The following is a 25,515-nucleotide window of genomic DNA, read 5'->3' as shown; positions in this document are numbered from 1 at the left end:
CTATTACCTCTAAGACACAGAACTCACAGCAGTCAAACGCTGGCCTGAACTGCAGAGCACTTCCTTATGCATGGCTCTTCATCCACACCTCCACCTCCGAAGGACATCACTGAGATGAGATGCGTGAGGTGACAGAGGCTCAGACAGATGACTTGCCCAAGGTGACTCAACTAGTTAATGGCAGAGATGAGGCTCAGCCTCTAACTATTCCAAAGTGCCTGTCACCAGAGGCTCACGTCTTTGACTCTAAGGAACCACAAGTAAGAGTTAGGGTGAAGAACTGTCTGTATTACAAGTAGGAGGTAGTCTCTTGTAGGTCTCAAGCAGAGACAGAAGGTATAAGGCCACACCCCTTTGGGGGACTGTGGCAGACTGATACTTGGGATGACTGAGGATGGGGTGGAGCTAGCTGGAGGTGGGGGGCAGGAGCCCCAAGAGCAGTAGAGAGCATGCGGTGCCAGGAGGCAGCTACAGAGGTGAGTGACTGTCTCTCCCCAGCCGAGCCTTTCCACCATTTCTGTCTACTCCCTGCCAGCTTGCATCCACCACCTCAAGGTGTCCATGTATAACCTCTCCCTCCTACAGGGCTCCTTACTCATGGAGGGTATGCACACAGGGAGGGCTAGGCCTGCTAGGTGCTAAGACACTTGGGCTATTTCTCAATGTCCACCTCCAACATTCTGGGAGGCTGGTGTGATGGTTTTGTGTGTGCTTAAACTTCTGACTTGTTGGGCTCTTTCTGGTCTTCATTTTTTTGGCTTATGAAAAACAGAAATCAAGCCATTCCTTAGCCCCACTTTGAGAGGAAAGAGCTTCCCATTCTCCAGTTTCCCTTTCCTCTCTCACTTCCACAGGCACAAAGCCTTCTCTAAACTTGTGGCTCTCTCAGCTCACTGGATGGGAATCTCGGGTCTTCCTAATCCCTTCTCTGAGGATGTGTTCTAGAAGCTTCAGCTTCGGAGAGGGATGCCCTAGGGTTTGATCTCCTGAGGTATAACCTGTCTGCTGCCTTCTCAGGCTTTCTGGGCTTACAGTGGGGGAAGGACCCACAAGCTTTTTGAGTTCCTTCATGAACTTACACCTTACTCCATTCCTAAATGCCAGGTTTCGTGTGAAGCGAGACTGCTCAGAGGGTTTCCCCTGCAAAAGGGCCCAGGGAAGCAAAAGTCTTTAACCTGAGTTGCTAACTAAAACAGTCCTAAGCCCACTACTTGATACCTCTGCTATCTGCCTGGCTCTTGCTCCCTAGGCCCCAGTGTGGATTCTCCAGCTGCTGCATTCCCACAGCTTGCCCTTGACTTAGTTTATCTGACTCATTCAGGATAGACAGCCCAATCTGAAACCAGAGACTCACTCATTCTTTCTCCCTTCCCCTCCACAGGCCTGAATATGCGATTTCTCCCTCCCCTTTCGGCCATGGACCCCACATTGTGACTTTTCTTTTAGAGCCTCTGAAACTGGTAGATTAGCCAGGAGCAATGCCCCAGACCCCCACAAGAATAACTAGCCCCTATGGCTCTGATAGGTTGGTGCAGTTAGCCGCGAGGCTTCGGCCAGCACTGTGTGACACCCTAATCACTGTAGGGGGCCTGGAATTCCCTGCTCACAGTCTGGTGCTGGCAGGAGCAAGCCCAAGGCTGGGTTGCAGGGGCCGGTGGGCTCTGGTTGAAGGCATCAGCCCATCTACCTTTGCTCAGCTTCTGACCTTTGTGTATGGAGAGAGTGTAGAGCTACAGCCTGGGGAGCTGGGGAACCTGGAAGAGGCAGCCAGGGCCTTGGGGGTGCAGGCCCTGGAAGAGGCATGCAAGCAAGCTCAAAAGGATAAGAATGAAGACGAGCTGGATCCAGGACAGAAGAGGCACCATGAGTCAGAAGAACTCATGAGGAATTCTGAGCGAGGACTGGGGGGCCCTGGAGAGAAACAGACACCAGAGAAGGATTTTGGAAGTAATGAGGGAGGACAGGAGACCATGTACAAGCGCAAAACCCCCGGAGAGAGCCCTGAGACGGCAGCGGTAACTAGGAAGAGGAGATCAGAGGAGGCCCTCAGTCCAGCCTTGGTGGGCTCTGGAGGAGCAGAGAGGAAGCAAGGAGAGGCCATGCGAGGTTTAGAGAGCCCTGAGGGCTCTGAGGAGTGTCTTCGTGGGTGCTCTGGTCCCCTTTCCTCACCAGGTTCACTCCTAACCAGCCTCATTCCCAGGCCTTGTTGGGCTGAGGCCCCTTGGTTGGGGGAGGGCCAACCTGCCCTGTGGAGCATCTTCCTGTGGCCGCCCAGATATGGCACTCCCTTCTCCCTTAGCACCCCCATCACTGCAGCCTGGCAGGTCTGGCCTCAAGACCAGAGGTGAGTGAAGAAGGGCTTAGTGGAAGATCTAGGATGGGAGGGAGTAGCTCAGGAGAGGCAGCAGTAACGCGTGGGAAGGCACCACATCTCTGCATTTCCTGAGCTAAGGAGACAACAAAATATTGTGGTCACGAGAGAGGCCAGATCTGGTTAGGTTCTCAGGCTTTGCCAAGGCTATCATTCTTCTCCATCCAGGATCCCACTGACCTTGAACCACTCCAAAGGTCTTTGGAGTCAGAATCAGCAGCCCTCCTCCAGCCCCACTCCAGGTAAGCCCCTTCCTGTTTCATCCAAGGCTTCCGGAGAGCCGCTGGGCTCCCAGAGTCCAGCCTTAGCAGCGCCCCTACTACACTCTACTTGCAGGATCCTTTCCCCAGGGCCCCGAACAACTCAGCCCTTGGGAGATAGAGGAGTCTGGGCAAGGGTACACAGGTAAGCAGGGTACGAGAACTGTTGCCTCTGCCCCTCCCAAGGGCTCAGCTTGCCTGGATGGATGGATTCAGCCTCAGGGATTCTGGTCATGCCATTTTGACTTCTCTGTCCACACAGGCCCACTGGCAACCTGTGTGGGTCAAGAATGCACACTGCGCTGCCCGTCTCACCAACACCCTCCTTTACCCCTTCCTGCTCGCTCTCGGCCCTATTCTTGCTCTGTCTGTGGAAAGAGGTTTTCACTCAAGCATCAGATGGAGACGCATTACCGAGTCCACACAGGTATGGACTGTGTGAATTTGTCTTTTTTGCTCCCATCGCTGGTCTGCCAGCTCCTCCCTTGCCCCATTGCTGGACGCTCCCCTAGCTTGGCCAACCTTCGCCCATTTCTTCCTTCTCTGGCTTTCTCCACCTGTAGGAGAGAAGCCCTTCTCCTGTAGCCTCTGTCCTCAGCGCTCCCGGGACTTCTCTGCCATGACCAAGCACCTGAGGACACATGGGGCTGCTCCCTATCGCTGCCCTCTGTGTAGGGTTGGCTGCCCCAGCCTGGCTTCCATGCAGGCGCACATGCGTGGCCACTCGCCCAGCCAGCTGCCGCCTGGATGGACCATACGCTCCACCTTCCTCTACTCTTCCTCGAGGCCGAGTCGGGCCTCGATCTCTCCCGGGAGTCCTACCTCCTCCTCTGGCACCTGACCGGGTATTGGTAGCTTCTCTGGCTTGATAAGTGTCCAACCAAAGAATGAAAGGCGAACCCTGTCTCTATTGCCACCTGGCTAATTTGTCCCGCAGAAGCGCTGCGGGACAGGAACCACGAACCCTCTCTGGATGCGCGTGCGTTGCAGAAGTCTCGGCCGACTGGAGAGTCCGAGTTAAAGACATATTTTAGTTGGTTGAAGTGAAGACTAACTGGGGACTATCAATTTCATCACTATAATAAAGAGTTTTCTGTGCTCTCCAGTCAGGATGAGTCCAGAATTTTCGTCTGCGCCGGAGTGTGTGGGTGGTGGTGGTGGTGCCCCTTGTCCTGTAGCGGCACCTGCTGGGCATTCGCACACTAAACCGAGAGTCAGGCATTTCATTTCCGGGGACTCCGTATAATTCCCGAGGGCAGTACGCCGCAAAGGCACTACAGACCCTGGGGGACGGGCAGGGTGGCTGTGAGGCCTCCAAGGCTCTGGTCCCTTCCACAGCAATGCACCGCACGCGTACTCCAGACTGGAGAGGAGCGCAGGCTCAGGTCGTGTTTTCAGGTACCCGTCTGCTCTCCCTGAGAGCAAGGGACGGGGGACCAGCCTCTCGAGCATCTCCCCTCCGCGCCGTGCAATGCGGCTACAGGATTGCGCCTGGAAGTGAACGCCACCGCCCTTCCCTCAGCCCACGCCTAGCGCATTAGCGAACTTCGTTTGCCGGTGTCGGTAGTGTTCCCAGGGTCCGACGCCCGCGGTACCCTGGGAATGGTAGTCCGTGCAGGCCGCTAGTTCCGACTAGAACAATGGGAGGAGTCTGAACCGGGGACCACACCTCCTCGAGACCAGGAACTGGCTCTCCAGCTCTCCGTCGCTGACCCCGTAGTCCCAGTTCTCGCGCCCTCGCTATCGGCGGAAGAAGCAAGGCCGTCTGGACTACATTTCCCAGAGGTCCTTGCGCCTCCCGCTCTCAGGCCGCGACGCGGGGTTCGCTTTCCAGGTGTGGTCTGAGCGTGACGGCCGACCGGCCCGGACTCCTGCTCCCGTGGTGCCCCGCGCGTGGCCAGCCCAGTTCCCCCCCCCCACCCCGGCTCCTGCCCGCCCCGCAGCGGCGCTGGTTGTTGTCGTGAGCCGCTGCCGCCCCGCTTCGCCCCTCCCCTCTTCCCCTCCCCCCGGCCCTGCGCACGGGCCGCCCCTCCCCCCGCCTCCCCGGCCCCTCTCACGGTGCCAAGATGGCGGCGGCGGCGGGCGGCGGCAGTTGCCCCGGGCCTGGCTCCGCACGGGGCCGCTTCCCGGGCCGGCCGCGGGGTTCCGGCGGGGGCGGGGGCCGCGGCGGCCGAGGCAGCGGAGCCGAAAGAGTGCGGGTAACCCTGCGGCGCGGCGGCGGCGCGGCGGGGCCGGGAGGAGCCGAGCTCGGGGAGGACACGGCCCTGCTCCGTTTGCTGGGGCTCCGCCGGGGCCTGCGCCGGCTCCGCCGTCTGTGGGCTGGTCCGCGCGTTCAGCGGGGCCGGGGCCGCGGCCGGGGCCGGGGCTGGGGCCCGAACCGAGGCTGCATGCCGGAGGAGGAGAGCAGTGACGGGGAATCCGAGGAGGAGGTGAGGCGGTCGGAGGCGTCTCTGGCGCCGGGTGGGGCGGAGGCCAGGGGCTTGCAGGGCTCCGGATAGCTTCGAAGGGTGTTGTGGACAAGTGGGGTTCTCGGGGCGCTTGGAAATAAGCATGGAAGGAGGCAGGCTGCGTGGAGCTTTCGGGCGGTTAGGGCCTTTGAAAGTGGTCAGGGAAAACCTGATTGCAGCTAGACGCCTGGGCTCCAGGCAAGCCCTGCTGGTGTCCTGAGCTGATCTTTCGCGGTAGCAATGGCAGAGCAGAAGAGGAGTGGGTGAAGGGGCCACAGGGATTGCATGCTCGACCAGTGGTGGTTGACAGCAGCAGCGTGGCCTTAATGGACCAGGGCTAGAGCCTCATGGGCTCTTACCTGCAGGCTGCCTTCTTGGGCCTCACAAGCCGCGACACATCCCTGGTTTCCCAGTGTCCCTGTTGCTGTTTGGTTCTAAGATAGAGTGGTGGAGGATTCTCCGGGCACAGGTTGAAGAGGGATAGAATGAGAGCTGAGTCTTGAGTCTGGGGTGAGTGCAGCTGGTTGTTTAGCCCTCTGAGCCTTTTGGAGAAGGAGGAGTGTGTGGATGTGTGGATTATATTGCTTAGGAGAGCTAGTAGTCCTCTGAGGGCTCCAAGTGGCTTCTAATGTGATAAACCACCTGCTCCACCTTCTCTCCCCCCCCCACCCCACAGCATTCCCATTCCCATTTAGGAATGCCCTGAATGTGTGTAGATGAAGGACTTGCTTTGTATTAAGTTGGAGTTAGCCCTCAGTGTAATGCCTACTGCTTTTCTTGAGGCGAGAGACCCTCTAGTGTTCTGGGCCAGTGACCCATCGAAGGCTGTGCTGGTATGGTCTGGTTCACAACTGCGTTGTGCCTTCATTTCCTCTGACCTGGCCTCAGTCTGTTAAGTTTTTTGGTAAATAAGCGGGAGTACATTAAGGTGGAAGCTAAGTATTATATCCTCAGCACCTGAAACCCAGGTGGAACCAGGGCTTTGGCACTGACTGCTGTTTCTCCCCTCACCCCTGGTCCCCTAAATCAGGAATTTCAGGGTTTTCATTCAGATGAAGATGTGGCCCCCAGTTCCCTGCGCTCTGCGCTCCGGTCCCAGCGAGGTGAGTGATGGGGAAGCTCTACCTCTCTAGTTTGACGGGGATGGTCTTGCCCTTTGTGTCAGCTCTCTGGCAGTCACCTAGTTTCCACCAGTTCCTGAGTGTGTCCTGTGTTCAGAGTCCAAGCTAGCTGGGGCTTTGGGGGAACAGACAAGTAAGACTTAGTACCTTGCCCTTCTGGGGTGTTTTAGTCCTCCGGGCCAGCTTGACCCAACTCCCCATAACTGTTTTCCTTTTAGGTCGAGCCCCTCGGGGTCGGGGCCGAAAGCATAAGACGACCCCCCTTCCTCCTCCTCGCCTAGCAGATGTGGCTTCTGGTCCCCCAAAGACCTCTTCTCGGAAACGGGGTGAGGAGGGCACAGAACGGATGGTGCAGGCACTGACTGAACTTCTCCGGCGGGCCCAGGCACCCCAAGCCCCCCGGAGCCGGGCATGTGAGCCCTCTACTCCCCGTCGGTCTCGGGGACGACCCCCAGGACGGCCAGCAGGCCCCTGTCGGAAAAAGCAGCAAGCAGTAGTGATAGCAGAGGCGGCTGTGACAATCCCTAAACCTGAGCCTCCACCTCCTGTGGTTCCAGTAAAGAACAGAACTGGCAGCTGGAAGTGCAAGGAGGGACCTGGTCCAGGACCTGGAACCCCCAAACGTGGAGGACAGCCTGGGAGAGGAGGCCGTGGAGGCAGGGGCAGAGGCCGAGGCGGACTTCCCCTTATGATCAAGTTTGTTTCAAAGGCTAAAAAAGTGAAGATGGGACAGTTGTCCCAGGGACTAGAATCAGGTCAGGGTCGTAGTCAACATGGAGAAAGCTGGCAGGATGTCCCCCAAAGAAGAGATGAAGATGAACAGGAAGGGGACCCTTGTTGGAAGAAACCAGAGCAGAAGCTGGAGGAGGAGGGAGAAGAGAAGGAAGAAAAGGAAGACAGCACTGAGGACAAAGAAGAGGAGACTGCGACAGCTGTGACTGAGGAAGAAGTGATGCCAGTCAAGGAGAAGGAAGAGGCAAAGCTGCCGTCACCACCCTTGACTCCTCCAGCCCCTTCACCACCACCTCCTCTTCCACCCCCTTCAGTATCTCCACCTCCAGCATCCCCTCTGCCACCCCCAGTTTCTCCTCCTCCCCCACCATCCCCTTCCCCACACCCAGCCTCAGAGAAACAAGAAGAGTCTCCTCCTCTTGTGGTGCCAGCTACATGCTCTAGGAAGAGGGGCCGGCCTCCCCTGACTCCTAGCCAACGGGCAGAGCGGGAAGCTGCTCGGTCAGTACCAGAGGGCACCTTTTCTCCCACTCCAAACCCCAGCACCACCACAGGAAGCCCTCCAGAAGACAGTCCTACTGTGGCCCCCAAAAGTACCACCTTCTTGAAGAATATACGGCAGTTTATTATGCCTGTGGTGAGTGCCCGTTCCTCCCGTGTTATCAAGACACCTCGGCGATTTATGGATGAAGACCCTCCCAAGCCTCCAAAGGTGGAGGTTTCTATTGCTCGACCTCCTGTTGCGACCTCCCCACTTGCTCCCCAGGAGCCAGTACCAGTCCCCTCTCCACCTCGTGTCCCAACTCCCCCATCTACTCCAGTCCCACTCCCTGAGAAGAGACGGTCTATCCTAAGAGAACCCACGTTTCGCTGGACTTCATTAACCCGGGAGCTGCCGCCGCCTCCCCCTGCTCCTCCACCAGCCTCATCACCACCAGCACCATCTCCACCACCCACCCCTGCCACTCCCTCCCGGAGGCCCCTACTCCTTCGGGCCCCCCAGTTTACCCCAAGTGAAGCCCATCTGAAGATCTATGAATCGGTGCTTACTCCTCCTCCTCCTGGGGCTCTTGAAGCCCCTGAGCCAGAGCTGCCTCCTGCTGATGACTCTCCAGCTGAGCCTGAGCCTCGGGCAGTGGGGCGGACCAACCACCTCAGCTTGCCTCGATTTGTCCCTGTGGTCACCACTCCTGTTAAGGTCGAGGTGCCCCACAATGGGGCTCCAGCTCTGAGCAATGGGCAGCAGCTTCAGACTCAGCTCCAGCAGCCCCCACAGGCCTTGCAGACACAGCTCCTACCCCAGGCACTACCACCACAGCAACCGCAAGTACAGCCACAGGTACAGCTGCAGCCACCTCCATCACCGCAGCAGACACCACCACTGGAAAAGGCCCCTGGTTCAAGTCTAGGTCCGCTGCCGCTGTCTGGGGTGGAGGAAAAAATGTTTAGCCTTCTTAAGAGAGCTAAGGTGCAGCTATTCAAGATTGATCAGCAGCAACAGCAGAAAGTGGCAGCTTCAATGTCGGTGAGTGCAATGCTTTGAGCAGGTCCCTGCCTTCATGCAGCTGTCTCCCTAGCCAGTGTTTAGCAGGAACACTTGACCAGTTTCCCCTTCATTTCCACCTGTTTGTTCCCTGGCCCCACCCCTTCCCTCTCCTACTCCCCTGTTCCCACTGGTCCTCACTTTGCAGCCCCTAACCCTGTTATTTCCCCTAGCAGCCAAGTCCTGCAGTGCAAATGGAGGAGGCTGTGGGGCCTGTCAAACAGACCCCAGACAGAGGCTGTGTCAAGTCTGAAGATGAATCCATGGACGCTAAGAGAGATGGAGCCTCGGTATGCAGTGAGAGGAGGGTCTTCTGAAGAAGGCTGGCTACAGGATCATAGGGAACAATTTCCCACACCTGTTCCTGGTTTTTCCTCTCCCAGGGCCCTGAGTCACCTGTGCAAGGCCCCAGAATCAAACATGTCTGCCGTCATGCTGCTGTGGCCTTGGGTCAGGCTCGGGCCATGGTGCCTGAAGATGTACCCCGCCTCAGTGCCCTCCCTCTCCGGGATCGGCAGGACCTCGCAGCTGAGGGTAGGGGACTTGTGTAGGGGGAGGCTAGACAACAAGGTTTGTGCATGAGCAAGAGCTCCAGGGAGCTGAGTAGAGGGCTTTGTTGGGGCTTAGGGGGCAAGTGGACAAACCCAGTTAGTTCCAGGGTACCTGGAGCCTGTCAGTGTGGGAAAGCATAGGGAAAACAGAGAAACAAGGTAGGATACCTAGTGTTTTGTGGCTCTGTCTCCCCTCCATCTGTATACAATAGATACGTCATCAGCATCAGAGACTGAGAGTGTCCCATCCCAATCCCAACGGGAAAAGGTGGAATCCACAGGGCCTGCGGGAGACTTGGAGCCTACAGGGTCTGCAGGGGCCCTGGCCCATACGCCACGGCGGTCACTGCCATCTCACCATGGCAAGAAGATGAGAATGGCTCGTTGCGGGCATTGCCGGGGTTGCTTGCGTGTGCAAGACTGTGGCTCTTGTGTCAACTGCTTGGATAAACCTAAGTTTGGGGGCCCCAACACTAAGAAGCAGTGCTGTGTGTAAGTAGCTGGAGTGTGGCCTTCTGGTCCCATCTGGGGTTGTTAGTCACTTGAGCCTCCTGCCCCAGCCTTTCTTCTGCCCAGTCAGAGCAGTGGGATTGGCATCCTTGTGGAGAGCTTCCTCTCTTCCCCCAGACCACCAGTCCCCTACCCTGGTGACGTGCTGCTCCCCTCCCCAGATACCGGAAGTGTGACAAGATAGAGGCTCGGAAGATGGAGCGGCTAGCAAAAAAAGGTAATAAGTGAAGAGCATTTGTTTGTAAAACCTTAGTAGTGTGGCAGAGGCCACATTTTCTTTGTTCTCCGCCTTGCCTTTGCATTTGTCACGTGTCCTTCTCTACCAAAGCTTGCATCTCTCCTGCATTCCTTTTGTGCCACACTTTCTGGATTTCCTTTGTCCTGGTGCCCATGTCCCTTGCTGAGTTCAAATCCTACCAAGTCCCCTGTTCCCACAGGCCGGACGATAGTGAAGACGCTGTTGCCCTGGGATTCCGATGAATCTCCCGAGGCCTCCCCTGGTCCTCCAGGCCCACGCCGGGGGGCGGGAGCTGGGGGGACCCGGGAGGAGGTGGGGGCCACTCCCGGGCCCGAGGAGCAGGACTCCCTCCTACTGCAGCGCAAGTCAGCTCGACGCTGCGTCAAACAGAGGCCCTCTTATGATGTCTTCGAGGACTCAGATGACTCAGATCCCGGGGGTCCCCCTGCTCCAAGACGTCGAACCCCCAGAGAACATGGTGCGTTCTCAGTTAATTTGTCCTATGTCTCTTTTCCTTTTGGCCATTCTGGGGGTGAAATCCAGGGCCTTCTGCCTTTTGTTTAGAAGGGCAGGGCTCCTCAGTCTGTCCACAAGGGTAGCTGGGGATAAAGACGAAGTAGTTCTAGGGATGCACATAAACAGTTGGTATGAGGTGCTCACTAAGGGCCTGGTTGGAGAAAGCCCTGGATGTAGGTGCAGAGGGGTGGAGGGCCCAGCATGGGAAGGGTCAGCTGTCCTGTGTCCTGCCTAGAGCTGCCAGTGCTAGAACCTGAGGAGCAGAGCCGGCCCCGCAAACCCACCCTGCAGCCTGTGTTGCAGCTCAAGGCCCGAAGGCGCCTGGACAAGGTCAGCACGGCCCGCTCCGAGAACCCCAAGCCCTGTGTGAGGCATGGCTCCTGCTCTCCAGGAGCTACCTGGCAAGTCAGGGTGATGGGCACACCTGAGTGTTGTGGTGTGTCCTCACCAGAGGACAGGTCCTGAGGGATGAGGCAGGCCTTGCCTTTCTGGAAAGCCAAGTGGGATCTGGGCAAAAGACAGGGTCTGGCAGGTTGGGGGAGGCCAGTGAGGAGAGGAGTCTACCAAGGGGTGGGATTGACATCCTTTGACAATGCCATGTCCCTTTTTAGGATTCTTTAGCCCCTGGCTCCTTTGCCTCTTTCCCCAATGGCTGGACTGGAAAGCAGAAGTCCCCTGATGGTGTGCACCGGGTCCGAGTAGATTTTAAGGTACGGGGTTGAGGGCCAGTTGTAGAGCCTTTGGTGGGAGAAACTTCTTGATTGTATCAAGAGTAAACAGAGCTTTCAGCATGGATCTGACTCGTGTTCCTGGCTGCTTTCTGATCCTGTGTCCTCTTCTATTACCCAGGAGGATTGTGACCTAGAGAACGTGTGGCTTATGGGCGGTCTCAGTGTGCTTACTTCTGTGCCAGGGGGACCACCGATGGTGTGCCTTCTGTGTGCTAGCAAAGGCCTCCATGAGGTTGGTGCTTTGCCGTTTTTTAAAGATAATCTTGACCTCTCCATTCACCCAGGGCTTGTCCCCTGGCTGTCCAGCCTCATTCTGTTCATTTCCTTATCCCTCCTAGTTGGTCTTTTGCCAAGTTTGCTGTGATCCTTTCCACCCCTTCTGTCTGGAGGAGGCTGAACGGCCCTTGCCCCAGCATCGAGATACCTGGTGCTGCCGGCGCTGCAAGTTCTGCCATGTCTGTGGGCGCAAAGGCCGTGGGTCCAAGGTGGGGCACTAGCAGCCTAGAGCAGATGGAGGCCTAGGGGGAGGGGTATCATTATATAGTATATTTTACCCTGCTTTCTCTTCCACTGTCCTCTAGCACCTCCTGGAATGTGAACGTTGCCGCCATGCTTACCACCCAGCCTGCCTAGGACCTAGCTACCCAACCCGGGCCACACGTAAACGGCGCCACTGGGTGAGAGATGAGCCCATGTCCCTTGCTCTGGCATTCTACTTGTTCCGCCCTCAGATTTAACCTAGCCAAAGCTCTCAAAAGATGTAAGGGCTGGGCTGGTCATCACTCTTGAGAATGTGACAAGCAACATTCTCTGGGTAGAGTATACACCCAGGCAGAATTGACTTTTAGGAGCTCATGAATTCAGTATTCCTAGCCTCACAGGAAGGACCCTGAGATCCACTTCTGCCCCTCCCTTTCTCCTCATCTTAGCATAATTTCCTGTACTGGTCCTTCATTTGTTTCCTTCCACCTCTTCTCTCATCACACCTGTCAGTCTGCTGCAGCCTGCTGTCCAGCTGTCTTCTAACATCATCCTTCTCCCCAGATCTGTTCAGCCTGTGTGCGCTGTAAGAGCTGTGGGGCAACTCCAGGCAAGAACTGGGACGTCGAGTGGTCTGGAGATTACAGCCTCTGTCCTAGGTGCACCGAGCTCTATGAGAAAGGTGGGACCTGGCAGGAGAACAGGGGTGGTATGGTGGAATGGGCCAGGCTCTGGACTAGGGTCCTACTCAGTGGGCCTCCAGCAACGAAAGGAAGAAATTCTAGTAGCTTTCCAGCTTTTAGCTGCAGAAGTCCTCCAGTATACAGAATAATGAGCACAGAGCAGAGCCACTCTGAGAAGTGCAAGTACAGGGCTTGGGAATCCACCTAGTCACTAAGATCTCTCCTGGAAGAACCCAAGTTTCCACAGGGCAGCTTGAAGACCAGTGCTTTCTTCATTTGTTCACCCAGATCATTCAGCAAATTTTTTCTTTTCTTTTTGAAAGGTATTGACTACAGAGAACACATGCTCTGTCCACAGACAGCTTTTAGACTGAAGGGTGTAATGGAAGCAGTTTGTGTAGTTGTCAGAGATGTGCACAGCTTCTGCACCTGACTCGGGCCTGCTCCTGGCTGCTCTTGACTTTGACCGCTCACTTCCTCCCCCAGGGAACTACTGCCCAATTTGCACACGCTGCTATGAAGACAATGACTATGAGAGCAAGATGATGCAGTGCGCACAGTGTGACCACTGGGTGCATGCCAAATGTGAGGGACTTTCAGGTGAGAAGAAGAGTGCTTAAGGGGCACAGGTTCAGCCCTTGGGGGGACCCTATTCCCACCCCAGGCCTGTAGGATGACAGGTACACTAACTGTCCTTGGGTCCAGGGGCCTCCCAAGAGCCCTTAAATCTTTCCAATCCATTTTCTCCTTTGTCATCGGCTGTTTTAGATGAAGACTATGAGATCCTTTCTGGGCTGCCAGACTCGGTGCTGTACACATGTGGGCCATGTGCTGGGGCAACACAGCCCCGTTGGAGAGAGGCCCTGAGTGGGGCCCTGCAGGGAGGCCTGCGCCAGGTGCTTCAGGGCCTGTTGAGCTCGAAGGTGGCAGGCCCATTGCTGCTGTGCACCCAGGTCTGGAGGACCCCAGAGGCAGTCGGGTGGGGTCGGGCTCAGGATCAGCTCTTCTGACTTTCTGAATTTGCAGTGTGGGCAGGATGGGAAGCAGCTCCACCCAGGACCCTGCGATTTGCAAGCTGTGGGACAGCGCTTTGAGGAAGGCCACTATAAGTCTGTGGTGAGTGGGGCATAGGGAAGAGCAGCCGGCTGCTGTAAGAAGAGGGCAGAGATGGTCTGGGGCTGGGGTTTGGGGTCAGGGCCCAGACACTAAGAAACTCCCTTACAGCACAGCTTCATGGAAGACATGGTAGCCATCTTGATGAGGCACTCAGAAGAAGGAGAGACCCCAGAGCGCCGGGCTGGGAACCAGATGAAAGGACTCCTACTGAAGGTGAATGCTGGGGTGGTGCTAGAGGGTAATTGGAGTGGCGGTAGGGGACAAAGAATGTCCCTTCAGACCCTGCCCAATCTGTTGTTCTCATCCTGTTAACCCATTTTCCAGCTGCTAGAGTCTGCGTTCTGCTGGTTCGACGCCCATGACCCTAAGTACTGGCGACGGAGTACCCGGCTGCCAAAGTGAGCAAGACTGAGTAGCTGGTGGGGATCAAGGAGTGAGGCCAAAAGCAAGGGCACTTGGGATTCCAGGGATGAGGCTTAGGATAAGGAGCAGGGTTTGGGTCAAGGCTGGAGAGAAGGGTGGTGGAGCCAGGGTAAGCTTTCCTCATTGCTTCTAGACTAGCAAAGGTGTATGTGTGTGATTAGCATTGTCTTTGCTTCTGCTTTTTTTTTTCTTCAATTATTTTATGTGCATTGCTTGCTGTATGGCATGTCTGTTCGTATGAGGGTATCTGATCTCCTGGAACTAGAGTTACAGTTATAGGCTGCCATTTGGGTCCTGGTAGTTGAACCTGGGTCTTCTGGAAGAGCAGCCAGTGCTGCTAACCACTGAATCATTTCTCCAGTCACTGTTTCTGCTTTTAGAAAGCATTTGGGGAAGCTCATGTTTTAGATGGTAGGCAGGCACTAATGGCCTAGTGGTCAGAGCCCAAGAGGCTGTGGGAGCCTAGAAATAAGCCACTAGAGTCTGGGGATCAGAAGGAGTCCTGCAAGGGTGACACCTAAGCTGAGAGGCAGAGTATTCCAGGAGTTTAGGAACAGCACATCTAGCTAGCACAGAGGAGTGTAGTTTATTTGGGAGAAAAAAAGTCCAAGTGAGAATGGAAGAAAGGAGTCATGGTATGCTAAAGCTTATATTGTGGGTGGGCTCCAGTTAAATTACCTTTGTTGAACACATCGGATACTAACCCTGCCTTCACAGCGGAGTCCTCCCCAATGCCGTGTTGCCCCCTTCCTTGGACCATGTCTATGCCCAGTGGAGACAGCAAGAATCAGAAACCCCAGAATCTGGGCAACCTCCAGGGGATCCTTCAGCAGGTACTAGGAAGCAGAGGCTGGTACCTGATTGTTGGGCCACGCTCTAGATCCTGACTCCTAGGTTTACTTACTTTCCCGCATCCTTCACAGCTTTCCAGAGCAAGGACCCAGCTGCTTTCTCGCACCTGGATGACCCCCGTCAGTGTGCACTCTGTCTCAAGTATGGGGATGCTGACTCCAAGGTAAAGGTTACTATGCAAAGCTCTAGGTTTTGGGGCCTGGTCCTCGGAACCCCCCCATCTCCCTTAATGCCACTCCTCTTCTTCCCACAGGAGGCTGGGCGGCTCCTATACATTGGGCAAAATGAGTGGACACATGTCAATTGTGCCATTTGGTCAGCTGAAGTGTTTGAGGAGAATGACGGCTCCCTTAAGAATGTTCATGCTGCTGTTGCACGAGGAAGGCAGATGGTAAGGGCGTGGGCCCAGAAAGGTGGGCAGCTCCTGGGGTCACAGGTTGGTCCTTCCTTCAGTGTAGAACTTACCCTTTATTACATGGTAATTTCTGGGATATGTTCTTCCACTACTGGGCCCTAGTACCCTTTTGTGGTGCTGGGAATTGAAATTAAGGCTTCACGGGTGCTAGGCAAGTGTTTTACCACTGAGCTATATTCTCAGCCCTCCCCCTTTTATTTATTTATTTGGTTGGTTGTTTGGTTTTTGGAGACAGTGTCATGAGCCCTGGCTGTCCTGGTACTCATATGTAACCCAATCGCATTCCAAACGTACTCTTTCTGCTTGCTGAATGCTGGGATTGTAGGCATATGCCCCTGGTCTGGCTCTCTCAGTGCCCATTTGGTTGTCTCAAGACTCTGGCACTGATGATTGACATTTTTTCTCTAGCTTGATCTAGGCTGATATCCCAAGAGACAGGTATTAAACACCTGTTGACAGCACCATTGTAGGACACCTGCCATACAGTGCCATCCCCCTCTTACTAGGCAGTCTCTTTAACCCACTCAAGTCAGCTTCAGAATCCTTTTTCAGCCTGGAGTTGATGGCACAGCTTTAATCCCAGCACTCGGGAGGTAGAAACAGAAGGATCTCTATGAGTATGAGGCCAGCCTGGTCTACAGAGTGAGTTCTAGGACAGCCAAGGCTACACTGAGAAACTCTGTCTGGAAAAAACAGAAACAAACAAACAACAACAACAACAATAAAGACATTTCTCACTGTGTGTCCCTGGGCGGAGTCTCAGAGAAGACTCTTCCCTTGGCGGGAGCTGTGTGATAACTAGTGTAAAGAAGGGGGCGAGTACCAGTCAGCAAGAGTTGGTGACTTTCCCCAGGGTCACTTCAGCTTTCGGAGGTTGTTTGGGTGTACACCTGGCCCTGGGGACAGCCGGGGAAGGCTGTGTAATGCTAGGCCAGCCAGGGCCTGTGCAAATTATCAGTGATGCTGAGCCACATAGTTTTCATCTCAGCAGTCCCTTCCTCCCCCAGCGCTGTGAGCTCTGCCTGAAGCCTGGAGCCACAGTGGGCTGCTGCCTGTCCTCCTGCCTCAGCAACTTCCACTTCATGTGTGCTCGGGCCAGCTACTGCATCTTCCAGGATGACAAGAAGGTTTTCTGCCAGAAACACACAGACCTCCTAGATGGCAAGGTAGGCCAGGATGCTCTAATCAGCTACCCATTCCCCTATTGTCTTATGTTTCCCTGTGGTCCTATACCAAGCCCTTGAGTGCCGAGTCCCTGCCTTCAGAGCTTTTCCCTCTTTCTCTACCCTCTGCCAATTCAGCAACTCCCATTTGCTTTCTGCCTCCCAGGAGATCGTGACCCCTGATGGTTTTGATGTTCTCCGGCGGGTCTATGTGGACTTTGAGGGCATCAACTTTAAACGAAAGTTCTTGACTGGGCTTGAACCAGATGTCATCAATATACTCATTGGTAAGTCATTTGCTCTCTTACATACTGCTGCTGACCTCACTTGGCCCTACCCTATCTGACCTCTCCTTTGTACTATAGGCTCCATCAGAATCAACTCCCTGGGCACCCTGTCTGATCTCTCAGACTGTGAGGGTCGGCTCTTCCCCATTGGCTATCAGTGAGCACTCTAGGGCTGATGGGGGGAGGAGGACTTGAGGGCTGGATGTTGTTTCTAGGTTTCCCTAACTGATGTCCCCTTTGTCTGCTCCAGGTGCTCCCGCCTGTACTGGAGCACAGTGGATGCTCGGAGGCGCTGCTGGTATCGGTGCCGAATTCTAGAGTATCGCCCCTGGGGGCCAAGGGAAGAGCCGGTTCACCTGGAGACAGCAGAGGAGAACCAGACCATTGTGCATAGCCCCACCCCTTCCTCAGGTAGCCTCACCCCATTCCCTAGATAGGACCTCTCAAACCCCATACCCTCCTTGCCTTAAGAAACTTAAAGATGAACCAGGTGGTTGTGGTGCACACCTTTAATCCCAGCATTTGGGAGGCAGAGGCAGGTGGATCTCTGTGAGTTCGAGGCCAGCCTGGTCTACAGAGCGAGGACTGACTCCATAGCTACTGGGAAACACTGTCTCGAGGAAAGAAAAAGAAACTTAAGGATGTACTTATCTTCCCTTTCCTGGAATGACAGAAGCAATAGCAGCTGGCTTTGAAGCATACTACAGAGGCTGTGCACAGCATTTTACAGGAAGTGAGGGAAGAGCACCAGCCATAGGGAACAGGAATGGTCACAGCTGGTTTCCTAAGGGTTGTGTGCTCTTGCTAAGGGCACAGACTCCACTGTACTATGTACAACGGGAAGGTTTATCACTACAATAAGTGGTAAAGTCGGTTTGGGGCCCAGATGTGCTTATTTCCTGGCTGTGTGTACATGAGCCTACAGAGGCCAGAGGGGTGAGATCCCCTCGAGCTGGAGTGATTGTGAGCCACTTCGCATAGTCTCTGGGAAAGGCACTCTGGTCTCATGGAAGAGGAGCAAGTGCTCTTAGCTACTGAGCCGTCTCTCTACAGACTTAAAGGGGCATGTATAGGGAAGTTTTGGTACTGAGTCTCCACCTCCCCTAAAACAGTTTCCTTGCCATTTCAGAGCCCCCCAATCATGATGACCTGCCAGATGCAGATTCTCTGATTCCTGGAGATCCTGTACACCAGTCACCCGTTCAGAATCTGGATCCCCAACTTCGGACAGATTCAAGCAGTGGCCCTCCTCCCACCCCCCGCTCCTTCTCAGGGGCTCGAATCAAAGTGCCCAACTACTCACCATCTCGGAGGCCCTTGGGTGGTGTCTCGTTTGGTCCTCTCCCCTCCCCAGGTAAGCACATGGTGCCAAGAATGGCTAGAGCAGCTGGGCGTTGGTGGTGCACACCTTTAATCCTTGCAGTCAGGAGGCAGAGGCTGGCGGATCTCTGAGTTCGAGGCCACTCTGGTCTAGAGAATCCTGGTCTAGGACAGCCAGGGCTACACAGAGCAACGTTGTCTTAGAAAAAAAAATGAGTGAAACTAGGAAGGACTAGGAAGTGTGGAACACCTTGCTGATACTGACCTTTTCTTCCACAGGAAGTCCATCTTCCCTGACCCACCATATCCCTACAGTGGGAGACTCGGACTTTCCAGCTCCCCCCAGGCGATCTCGCCGTCCTAGCCCCCTGGCCACAAGGCCACCACCATCCCGGCGGACCTCCTCTCCTCTTAGAACTTCCCCTCAGCTCAGGGTTCCCCTGTCTACCTCAGTCACAGCCCTCACACCTACCTCAGGGGAGCTGGCTCCCCCTGACCTGGCCTCATCTCCTCTGCCACCCCCTGAAGACCTGGGCCCAGACTTCGAAGACATGGAGGTGGTGTCAGAACTAAGTGCTGCTGACCTGGACTTCGCAGCCAGCCTGCTGGGGACTGAGCCCTTCCAGGAAGAGATTGTGGCTGCTGGGGCCGTGGGGAGCAGCCAGGCAGGCCCAGGGGACAGCTCAGAGGAGGAGGCCAGCCCCACCACTCACTATGTTCACTTCCCTGTGACGGTGGTATCTAGCCCTGCCCTGGCTCCCAGTTCCCTCACTGGAGCGCCCCGAATTGAGCAGCTGGATGGAGTGGATGATGGCACAGACAGTGAGGCGGAGGCTGTCCAGCAACCTCGGGGACAGGGGACTCCTCCTTCAGGACCAGGAGTGGGCCGGGGTGGAGTCCTCGGAGCAGCTGGGGACAGAGCCCGACCTCCTGAAGACTTGCCTTCAGAAATTGTGGACTTTGTGTTAAAGAACCTAGGGGGTCCTGGGGAGGGGGCTGCTGGTCCCAGAGAGGAATCTCTCCCCTCAGCACCTCCCTTGGCTAATGGCAGCCAGCCCCTACAAGGCTTGCCTGCTAGCCCAGCTGACCCTACCCGGACATTTGCCTGGCTCCCTGGGACTCCAGGGGTCCGAGTGTTGAGTCTGGGTCCTGCTCCAGAACCCCCTAAACCTGCTACATCCAAGATCATCCTTGTTAACAAGCTAGGACAAGTATTTGTGAAGATGGCTGGGGAGGGTGATCCTGTTGCACCCCCAGTAAAGCAGCCGCCTCTTCCCCCTATCATTCCCCCAACGGCCCCTACCTCCTGGACTCTGCCCCCAGGACCCCTGCTCAGTGTGTTACCTGTAGTAGGGGTAGGAGTGGTCCGGCCTGCCCCACCCCCACCCCCACCCCCACTAACACTGGTGTTCAGCAGTGGGCCCCCCAGCCCACCGCGCCAGGCCATCCGTGTCAAGAGGGTATCCACCTTCTCTGGCCGATCCCCTCCAGTACCTCCCCCAAACAAAACTCCCCGGCTGGATGAAGATGGAGAATCCTTGGAGGATACCCACCAAGTGCCAGGGATCAGTGGCAGTGGGTAAGTATGGGTCTCAGGCTGGTGCTGCAGGCAGTGGAGGTGGACAGGAGAAAGCAGTTGAGCCTCTGTGCTTCCTTCCAGGTCCAGCCGCGTGCGGATGAAGACACCCACAGTACGTGGGGTTCTAGACTTAAACAATCCTGGGGAGCCTCCTGAAGAGGAAAGTCCTGGGTGAGTGACCAGGTCCCTTCTCTGGAGAATTTGGTCCTCCTCCTCCCCAGTAATTTTTGCCTACTGACAGGTCTCTCTTCACAGGCCCCTTCAGGACCGGTGCCCTTTGCTGCCACTTTCTGAAGGTCCTGCCCGGGCCACTGATGGTCCCTCAGACCTACTCTTTGAGTCCCAGTGGCATCACTATTCAGGTAGAGACCACCTTTCCCCCTCATTGCCTCCTTGTGCTTGACCCAATGGTGACTGACAGAACCTGAATTGGTTATTTTCAAAAACTCAGTGCACGCCAGATGGTGGTGGCGCATGCCTTTAATCCTAGCACTCAGAAGGCAGAGGCAGGCAGATCTCTGTGAGTTCAAGGCCAGCCTGGTCTACAAACAAGAGCTAGTTCCAGGACAGCTAGGACTGTTACACAGGGAAACCCTGCCTCAAAAAAAAAAAAAAAAAAAAAAAACCCAAAAACAAAACCAACTCAGTCCGGACCAGGGGCTGAGGTCTTGGGCTCTTTCTCTCAACAGCAGAAACAGACAAAACTCACACACACTCTATGGGTGTAAGCCCAAAGCTAGGTGCTAGGGTTACACAGATACTCACAGGGAGCTCCTAGCCTTGTCACAGAAACAGAAGTGTTGTTAGCAATCAGGTTTAGTGGCTGGGCAGTAGTGGCACACGCCTTTAATCCCAGCACTCAGATGGCAGAAGCAGACAGAGCTTGAAGTTCAAGGCTAGCCAGGTCTACATAGCAAGTTCTAGGACAGCCAGGGCTACACAAAGAAACCCTGTCTTAAACAACAGCAAAAGACAAGAAAAGAAATGAGGTTTAGTGATGCCTTGCTTGTAATGCCAGCAGTGCTGGGCTGAGCCAGATTTGATTCCGATCCAGCAGTGGACTGGGCCACATAGTGGGACCCTCTCTCACAACAAAAAGAAGGAAAACAACTTTGTGTACAGACTCAAATGGCAGAGTTTTGTGCAGCTGTGGGGATGGTGTAGGGGCACATCTAATGTTGGTATCAAAGTTAGTGCTCAGTAAAGCGAAAAAGTCAGGGGATCATCCAGAACCCAAGTGAGGAGCAGGAACAGTAGGAAGATGAGAAGAATCTGGTGTTCCAGGAGCCAGGGTGGAGTTGTTAGCAGTTCATCTACCACAGTGAGCCATCAGACCAGGCCTGTGAATCCTGGATTGGCAGAGTGCATGAGCAGGTGGCATGGAGTGGGTCGGATGTTGAAGATAATGGTTGGTGAAAAGCCAGAACAACACTCAGGCAGCTGGCCAAGAAGTTGAGCTAAGCATCAGGAGGAGGTAGGGCAGCAGGTCAAAGAGCTTGGGGCTATGAGGACTGCAGCTTCAAAGCTGATGGGAGGGGGAAGGGTAGTGGCTGAGGGAAAGACTGAGAGAATGATGATGAGCTTTGAGTGGGTGACTGCTGGGGTAGAATAATCTAGCAGGTCTACCTGCAGTTTGGATCACAGGTGCTCAAATGGTTTTTGTTAAGACTTGGTGAGACTGGAAGTGAGGTTTTCTGATGGTTTCTGGAGTCACTCATTAGAACAGCCAAGTAAGCTGGTGGGCAAGCTGGGTTTGTAGTGACCCAGTCCTATCCAGGTGTTGGGGTTCTCATTCTCAGTACATAGAGCTAGCCTGAGAGCCACGTGGACTAAGGCTGCTTAACTGAGAGGTTTCAGTCTGTTGTGATGGTGATGATGACGGGCACATTGCTGTTCTTGGGGACCCAGACGTGTCCATTCTGCAGCTCAGGGACCCTGCATGTTAGATAAGCGGTGTGAGAAAGAATAGCGGGGAAGGGCTCTGTGGCTGGTCTTTGATGTATTCAGGGCACAGCAGGTGACGTGGGAAGGAGTTGGTAATGGAAGGCCTTGAAGGCCTGGAGACATCTGACTTCTGAGGCAGCTGTCAGGGTTGTCTGACTAGACTTGGACAAGGTGCAAGACTGTTTGATTGACTGGGCATGTGGGTCTTGCTCCTGTGTCGTGCTCCACCCCTGCCCAGGATAAAGCTGTTGGCTGTGTTGTACACTGCAGTTGCTGGCAGCAGCGTTTGCTCTCTAACTTCCCTCCTTGAAACACTTCCTTCTCTAGCTTCCGGGACCTCACATTTTCTTCTCACCTCTGGTCATGCCTCATTTCAACCTTCAATTTCTATGTCCCAGGGTCTGGGCCTTGGTTTGTGTGGTTCCCACAACCTGCTTTCTGGGGGACTTCAAGTCTCTTAATCCTATCCATGTTCTGATAGCTACCACATTACTTTCTACAGCCTAGGCCTAGTCCCTGGACTCGTGTGCCTGCGTTCTCTTTTCTGCTCATTTGCCATCTCCACTATCAAGTAGCAGGGGAAATTTTTCTGAGAGAGCTCTAAGTTAATATGTCCCAGTCTTTGACTTTCACCCAAAGCGTTCCTTATCCTCACCATGACAGTTGATGGCAATCTTAGCTTTACTGTTCAAGCCCCAGACCTCAGGGTCGTCCTTAACCATTCCGATGTCACAATTAACGCTTGCTACATCTAGAGTCCTGTTTACTTTATCTTTATCATTTGTGACTGATCCCAGCTGCTCTGAGTTTGAGGCAAGAAGGTCCAGGAGTTCAAGGCCAACCTGGACAATGTATTAAAACTCTGTCTCAACAATACTAAGTTCAGACAATCCCTAAGAAGTTCCTTAAATAATTTATAACAATGGTTCTCAGCTGCAACCCTTTAATACAATTCCTCATGTTGTGGTGACCCCAACCATAAAATTACTTCATTGCCACTTCATAACTGTATTTTGCTACTGTTATGAATCATAATGTAAATATCTGATATGTGACTCCAAAAGAGTCATGACCCACGGGTTATAATAGAGTGTACTTGAATGTATGTGTCCAAGCCTATACATTTTAATATCTATAAATATTTAGTATATATTGATCTGGGTATGTAAATTGGTGATAAAATGTTTACCTCACACACTCAAGACTCTAGGTTCAATTCCTAGTGTTCCCCCATTATTTATTTCTTATAAGTAATTCTCCAATATCTATAAAATGTTTCAGAAGCAGAATAATCATAGGCATATGGGTGTGAATGTTGGGCTGGCTTTCAGTGAGCCTGCAGAGCCCAGACCTTTATGCTTCAGTGAAACAGCTCTACGATGGAAAAATTTTTCCAGGCCCCTTAGAACATCCAGATCAATGCCACAGGACTCTCTAGGTAGTTGAAGCAGGATGAGGGCCATCTGTCTCCTAAATCTGTCTGTCTGTGCCCAGAGGTGTGAGAGATTAGTGTCAATTGGGAATCAGGGGCACTGGATTTTTTTTTTTTTTTTTTTTTGAGACAAGGCTTTCTATGTAGTGCTGGCTGTCCTGGAACTCACTCTGTAGACCAGTCTGGCCTCAAACTCAAGAGTTCTACCCCTGCCTCTGCCCCATAAGTTCTGTGATCAAATATGTCTGCTGCTAGCCTGGCAGAGTGCTAGCTTTTGAGTCCAGAAATGTGATCCTATTCTTACCTTCCCCATGGAAGCAGGGGAGGCCTCAAGCTCTGAGGAAGAGCCTCCATCCCCAGAGGACAAAGAAAACCAGGTTCCAAAACGAGCTGGTCCGCACCTGCGCTTTGAGATCAGCAGCGATGATGGCTTCAGTGTGGAGGCAGAGAGCTTGGAGGGTGAGTTGGGGGTAGCAGTAGCAGAGGAAGAAAGTGTTCAGACCCCATTCTGATTACTCTGGCCCCTCATTCCAGGAGCATGGAGAACTTTGATTGAGAAAGTGCAAGAGGCTCGAGGGCATGCACGACTCAGGCATCTCTCCTTCAGTGGTAAGAGGTATCCCCAGGAATGCTGGGAGCAAGGGCAAGGTGGGCCCTCCATGTGATTGTTCTGTCCTCCTTTTTCTCAGGAATGAGTGGAGCACGGCTTCTGGGCATCCACCACGATGCTGTCATCTTCCTGGCAGAGCAGCTGCCTGGGGCCCAGCGCTGCCAGCATTATAAGTTCCGCTACCACCAGCAGGGAGAGGGTCAGGAGGAGCCCCCGCTGAATCCTCATGGGGCTGCCCGAGCTGAGGTTTATCTCCGGTGAGTGGTTGGGAATTAAGTCTAAAAAGATGAAACTGAGACACTAGGCCACTGAAGAGTAATCTGTAGATTTAATGTCAGAAGAATGGACCTCCACCCACCTCCTCTATGTTGTCTTCAGCCCTATAGTCCTTGGCAATACTGGCCCAGATCAAAAATGGCTAGGCAACATCTCTTTGAAGGCATGACTGTGACCGTCCTACCTTCCTCCCACTTTCAGGAAGTGTACCTTTGACATGTTCAACTTCCTGGCTTCCCAACATCGGGTGCTCCCTGAGGGGGCCACCTGCGATGAAGAAGAGGATGAGGTGCAGCTTCGGTCCACCAGGTGTGCAGAGCAAGGGAGTACTGGGCCTGGTCTGAAAGGGTCCTAAAGAGGGTGCTGTTCCTGGATATCAACTTATGTGGTATTGCTCTACCCTACCAGACGTGCCACCAGCCTGGAGCTTCCCATGGCCATGCGCTTTCGCCATCTCAAAAAGACATCCAAAGAGGCAGTGGGTGTCTACAGGTTAGTGGGGTTGGGGGGGGGGGGATGCCCCTTGGGTGGATGGATAGATGCCATGATGGGGAGCTGCCTGGTGTCTGTCCCCCGCCCCCTAATTTTCCATGGCACATCCTACCCTGTAGATCAGCTATCCATGGACGAGGCCTGTTCTGTAAACGCAACATCGATGCTGGTGAGATGGTCATTGAGTACTCTGGCATTGTCATTCGCTCTGTGCTGACTGACAAGCGAGAGAAGTTCTATGATGGAAAGGTAAGTGCCATAAGGGTATGAGGTAAGTGGGTGTTGGCTGACCTGCAGGTGCAGAAAGCGAATTCCTTTGTTCCATCGCTGTAGGGTATTGGGTGCTACATGTTCCGCATGGATGACTTTGATGTGGTGGATGCCACCATGCACGGCAATGCTGCCCGCTTCATCAACCACTCATGTGAGCCCAACTGCTTCTCTCGTGTCATCCATGTGGAAGGCCAGAAACACATTGTCATCTTTGCCCTGCGCCGCATCCTGCGAGGTGAGGAGCTCACCTATGACTACAAGTTTCCCATCGAGGATGCCAGCAACAAGCTGCCCTGCAACTGTGGCGCCAAGCGCTGCCGTCGCTTCCTTAACTGAGGCTGTTGCTGCCTCAGATCTCATGTGCCCGCTGCCATCTCACCCTGGCCTGTGGCTCCCTAGTCTCAGTGTCTCACTCCTACCCTCCTGTTCATGGTGGATGTGGGCATGTAGCGGGCAGGAGCCCTGCCTCCAGCCCACCCAGCCATCGTCTCTTTCCTGCCTGGGAACCCAGGATGTAGATATTGTACAAAGGTTTCTAAATCCCTTCTTTTCTATGCACTTTTTTATTTAAGAGGGTGGGGTCCCAGGTGGGAATCCCCCCTCAATAAAGTCTGTCAATGTTTGGAGAGGTGGTCTTTCCCTGATTTTATTGTGGTGGTTGTGTGTGTGCATGTGCTGTCTCGTGCCCATAGACGTCAGAGACTGTTCAGAGATCTAATTCAGGTCTTCAAGCTTGTGTGGTAAGCTTTTATCCACTGAGCCATCTTGCCAGCCCTGGTCTTTCCATTTGTATTGTGCTGGAGGCAGATGGGAGCTCTTAACACAACCTTTGTAACCGAGAAAGCCACAGTGGCCAATGAGGCCACCAGTTCAGATTAGGGTGGCAGGGCTAGAAATACAATCTTGTTGATACCATACTTGTACATCATATAAGCGATCCACAGCACTGTGGAAACTGACAAGGTGATGTGCACTTGGTAAGTAAAGGCAGGCAGATGGAGGTCCCAGATTCTTGGAATTCAAAGTCATCTTCAGTATCATACAGGGTTCCAGGCCATCCTGGATTATGTGGGATGCAGCCTCAAAATCAGGGTCGCGGAGACGTCAGAGCTAGTGTGCTAGTTTCTGCCTTCGTGCACAAGTTGAGTGC

General features: G+C 54.2%; 2 protein-coding genes across 4 annotated transcripts; both read left to right on the top strand.

Moving 5' to 3' along the window:
• Positions 1 to 1,416: 1,416 nt before the first annotated feature.
• On the top strand, positions 1,417 to 3,858 carry Zbtb32 (zinc finger and BTB domain containing 32). Its single transcript, XM_038338322.1, has 5 exons — positions 1,417 to 2,344; positions 2,540 to 2,613; positions 2,708 to 2,776; positions 2,894 to 3,058; positions 3,195 to 3,858. The coding sequence occupies exons 1-5, from the start codon at positions 1,479 to 1,481 to the stop codon at positions 3,470 to 3,472; spliced, it is 1,452 nt and encodes a 483-aa protein (XP_038194250.1). The 5' UTR covers positions 1,417 to 1,478; the 3' UTR covers positions 3,473 to 3,858.
• An 839-nt stretch (positions 3,859 to 4,697) lies between these two features.
• On the top strand, positions 4,698 to 24,991 carry Kmt2b (lysine methyltransferase 2B). Of its 3 annotated transcripts, none has more exons than XM_038339093.2 (37): positions 4,698 to 5,060; positions 6,109 to 6,181; positions 6,418 to 8,456; positions 8,651 to 8,764; positions 8,858 to 9,008; positions 9,238 to 9,517; positions 9,697 to 9,752; positions 9,973 to 10,251; positions 10,525 to 10,619; positions 10,901 to 10,999; positions 11,139 to 11,252; positions 11,359 to 11,505; positions 11,602 to 11,697; positions 12,065 to 12,182; positions 12,670 to 12,783; positions 12,952 to 13,136; positions 13,210 to 13,299; positions 13,408 to 13,512; positions 13,624 to 13,697; positions 14,440 to 14,555; positions 14,646 to 14,737; positions 14,828 to 14,965; positions 15,997 to 16,155; positions 16,319 to 16,439; positions 16,518 to 16,596; positions 16,690 to 16,850; positions 17,569 to 17,793; positions 18,039 to 19,338; positions 19,420 to 19,509; positions 19,594 to 19,700; positions 23,036 to 23,173; positions 23,249 to 23,323; positions 23,404 to 23,581; positions 23,802 to 23,909; positions 24,009 to 24,092; positions 24,212 to 24,341; positions 24,426 to 24,991. In XM_038339093.2, the coding sequence occupies exons 1-37, from the start codon at positions 4,698 to 4,700 to the stop codon at positions 24,699 to 24,701; spliced, it is 8,169 nt and encodes a 2,722-aa protein (XP_038195021.1). In that variant the 3' UTR covers positions 24,702 to 24,991. The 3 variants fall into 3 exon arrangements, with proteins under 3 accessions (XP_038195021.1, XP_038195020.1, XP_041911448.1); XM_038339092.1 differs by having other exon boundaries at positions 23,033 to 23,173; XM_042055514.1 differs by having other exon boundaries at positions 4,881 to 5,060; positions 8,648 to 8,764; positions 23,033 to 23,173.
• Positions 24,992 to 25,515: the final 524 nt, after the last annotated feature.

The sequence above is a fragment of the Arvicola amphibius genome, chromosome 8 (genome assembly GCF_903992535.2).
Source record: "Arvicola amphibius chromosome 8, mArvAmp1.2, whole genome shotgun sequence".
Taxonomy (NCBI): domain Eukaryota; kingdom Metazoa; phylum Chordata; class Mammalia; order Rodentia; family Cricetidae; genus Arvicola; species Arvicola amphibius.
The sequence above is the reverse complement of the archived record's forward strand: the minus strand, read 5'-3'. Positions and strand labels throughout refer to the sequence as shown.

What these genes read in the sequence shown, in the direction of transcription:
- Zbtb32 (XM_038338322.1), top strand. Translation starts at nt 1,479, where the DNA reads ATGCCCCAGACCCCCACAAGAATAACTAGCCCCTATGGCTCTGATAGG. An exon ending in GTCTGGCCTCAAGACCAGAG is followed by an intron (nt 2,345 to 2,539) that starts GTGAGTGAAGAA and finishes TTCTCCATCCAG; the next exon opens with GATCCCACTGACCTTGAACC. An exon ending in GCATTACCGAGTCCACACAG is followed by an intron (nt 3,059 to 3,194) that starts GTATGGACTGTG and finishes CTCCACCTGTAG; the next exon opens with GAGAGAAGCCCTTCTCCTGT.
- Kmt2b (XM_038339092.1), top strand. Translation starts at nt 4,698, where the DNA reads ATGGCGGCGGCGGCGGGCGGCGGCAGTTGCCCCGGGCCTGGCTCCGCA. An exon ending in CACGTAAACGGCGCCACTGG is followed by an intron (nt 11,698 to 12,064) that starts GTGAGAGATGAG and finishes CCTTCTCCCCAG; the next exon opens with ATCTGTTCAGCCTGTGTGCG. An exon ending in CACCGAGCTCTATGAGAAAG is followed by an intron (nt 12,183 to 12,669) that starts GTGGGACCTGGC and finishes TTCCTCCCCCAG; the next exon opens with GGAACTACTGCCCAATTTGC.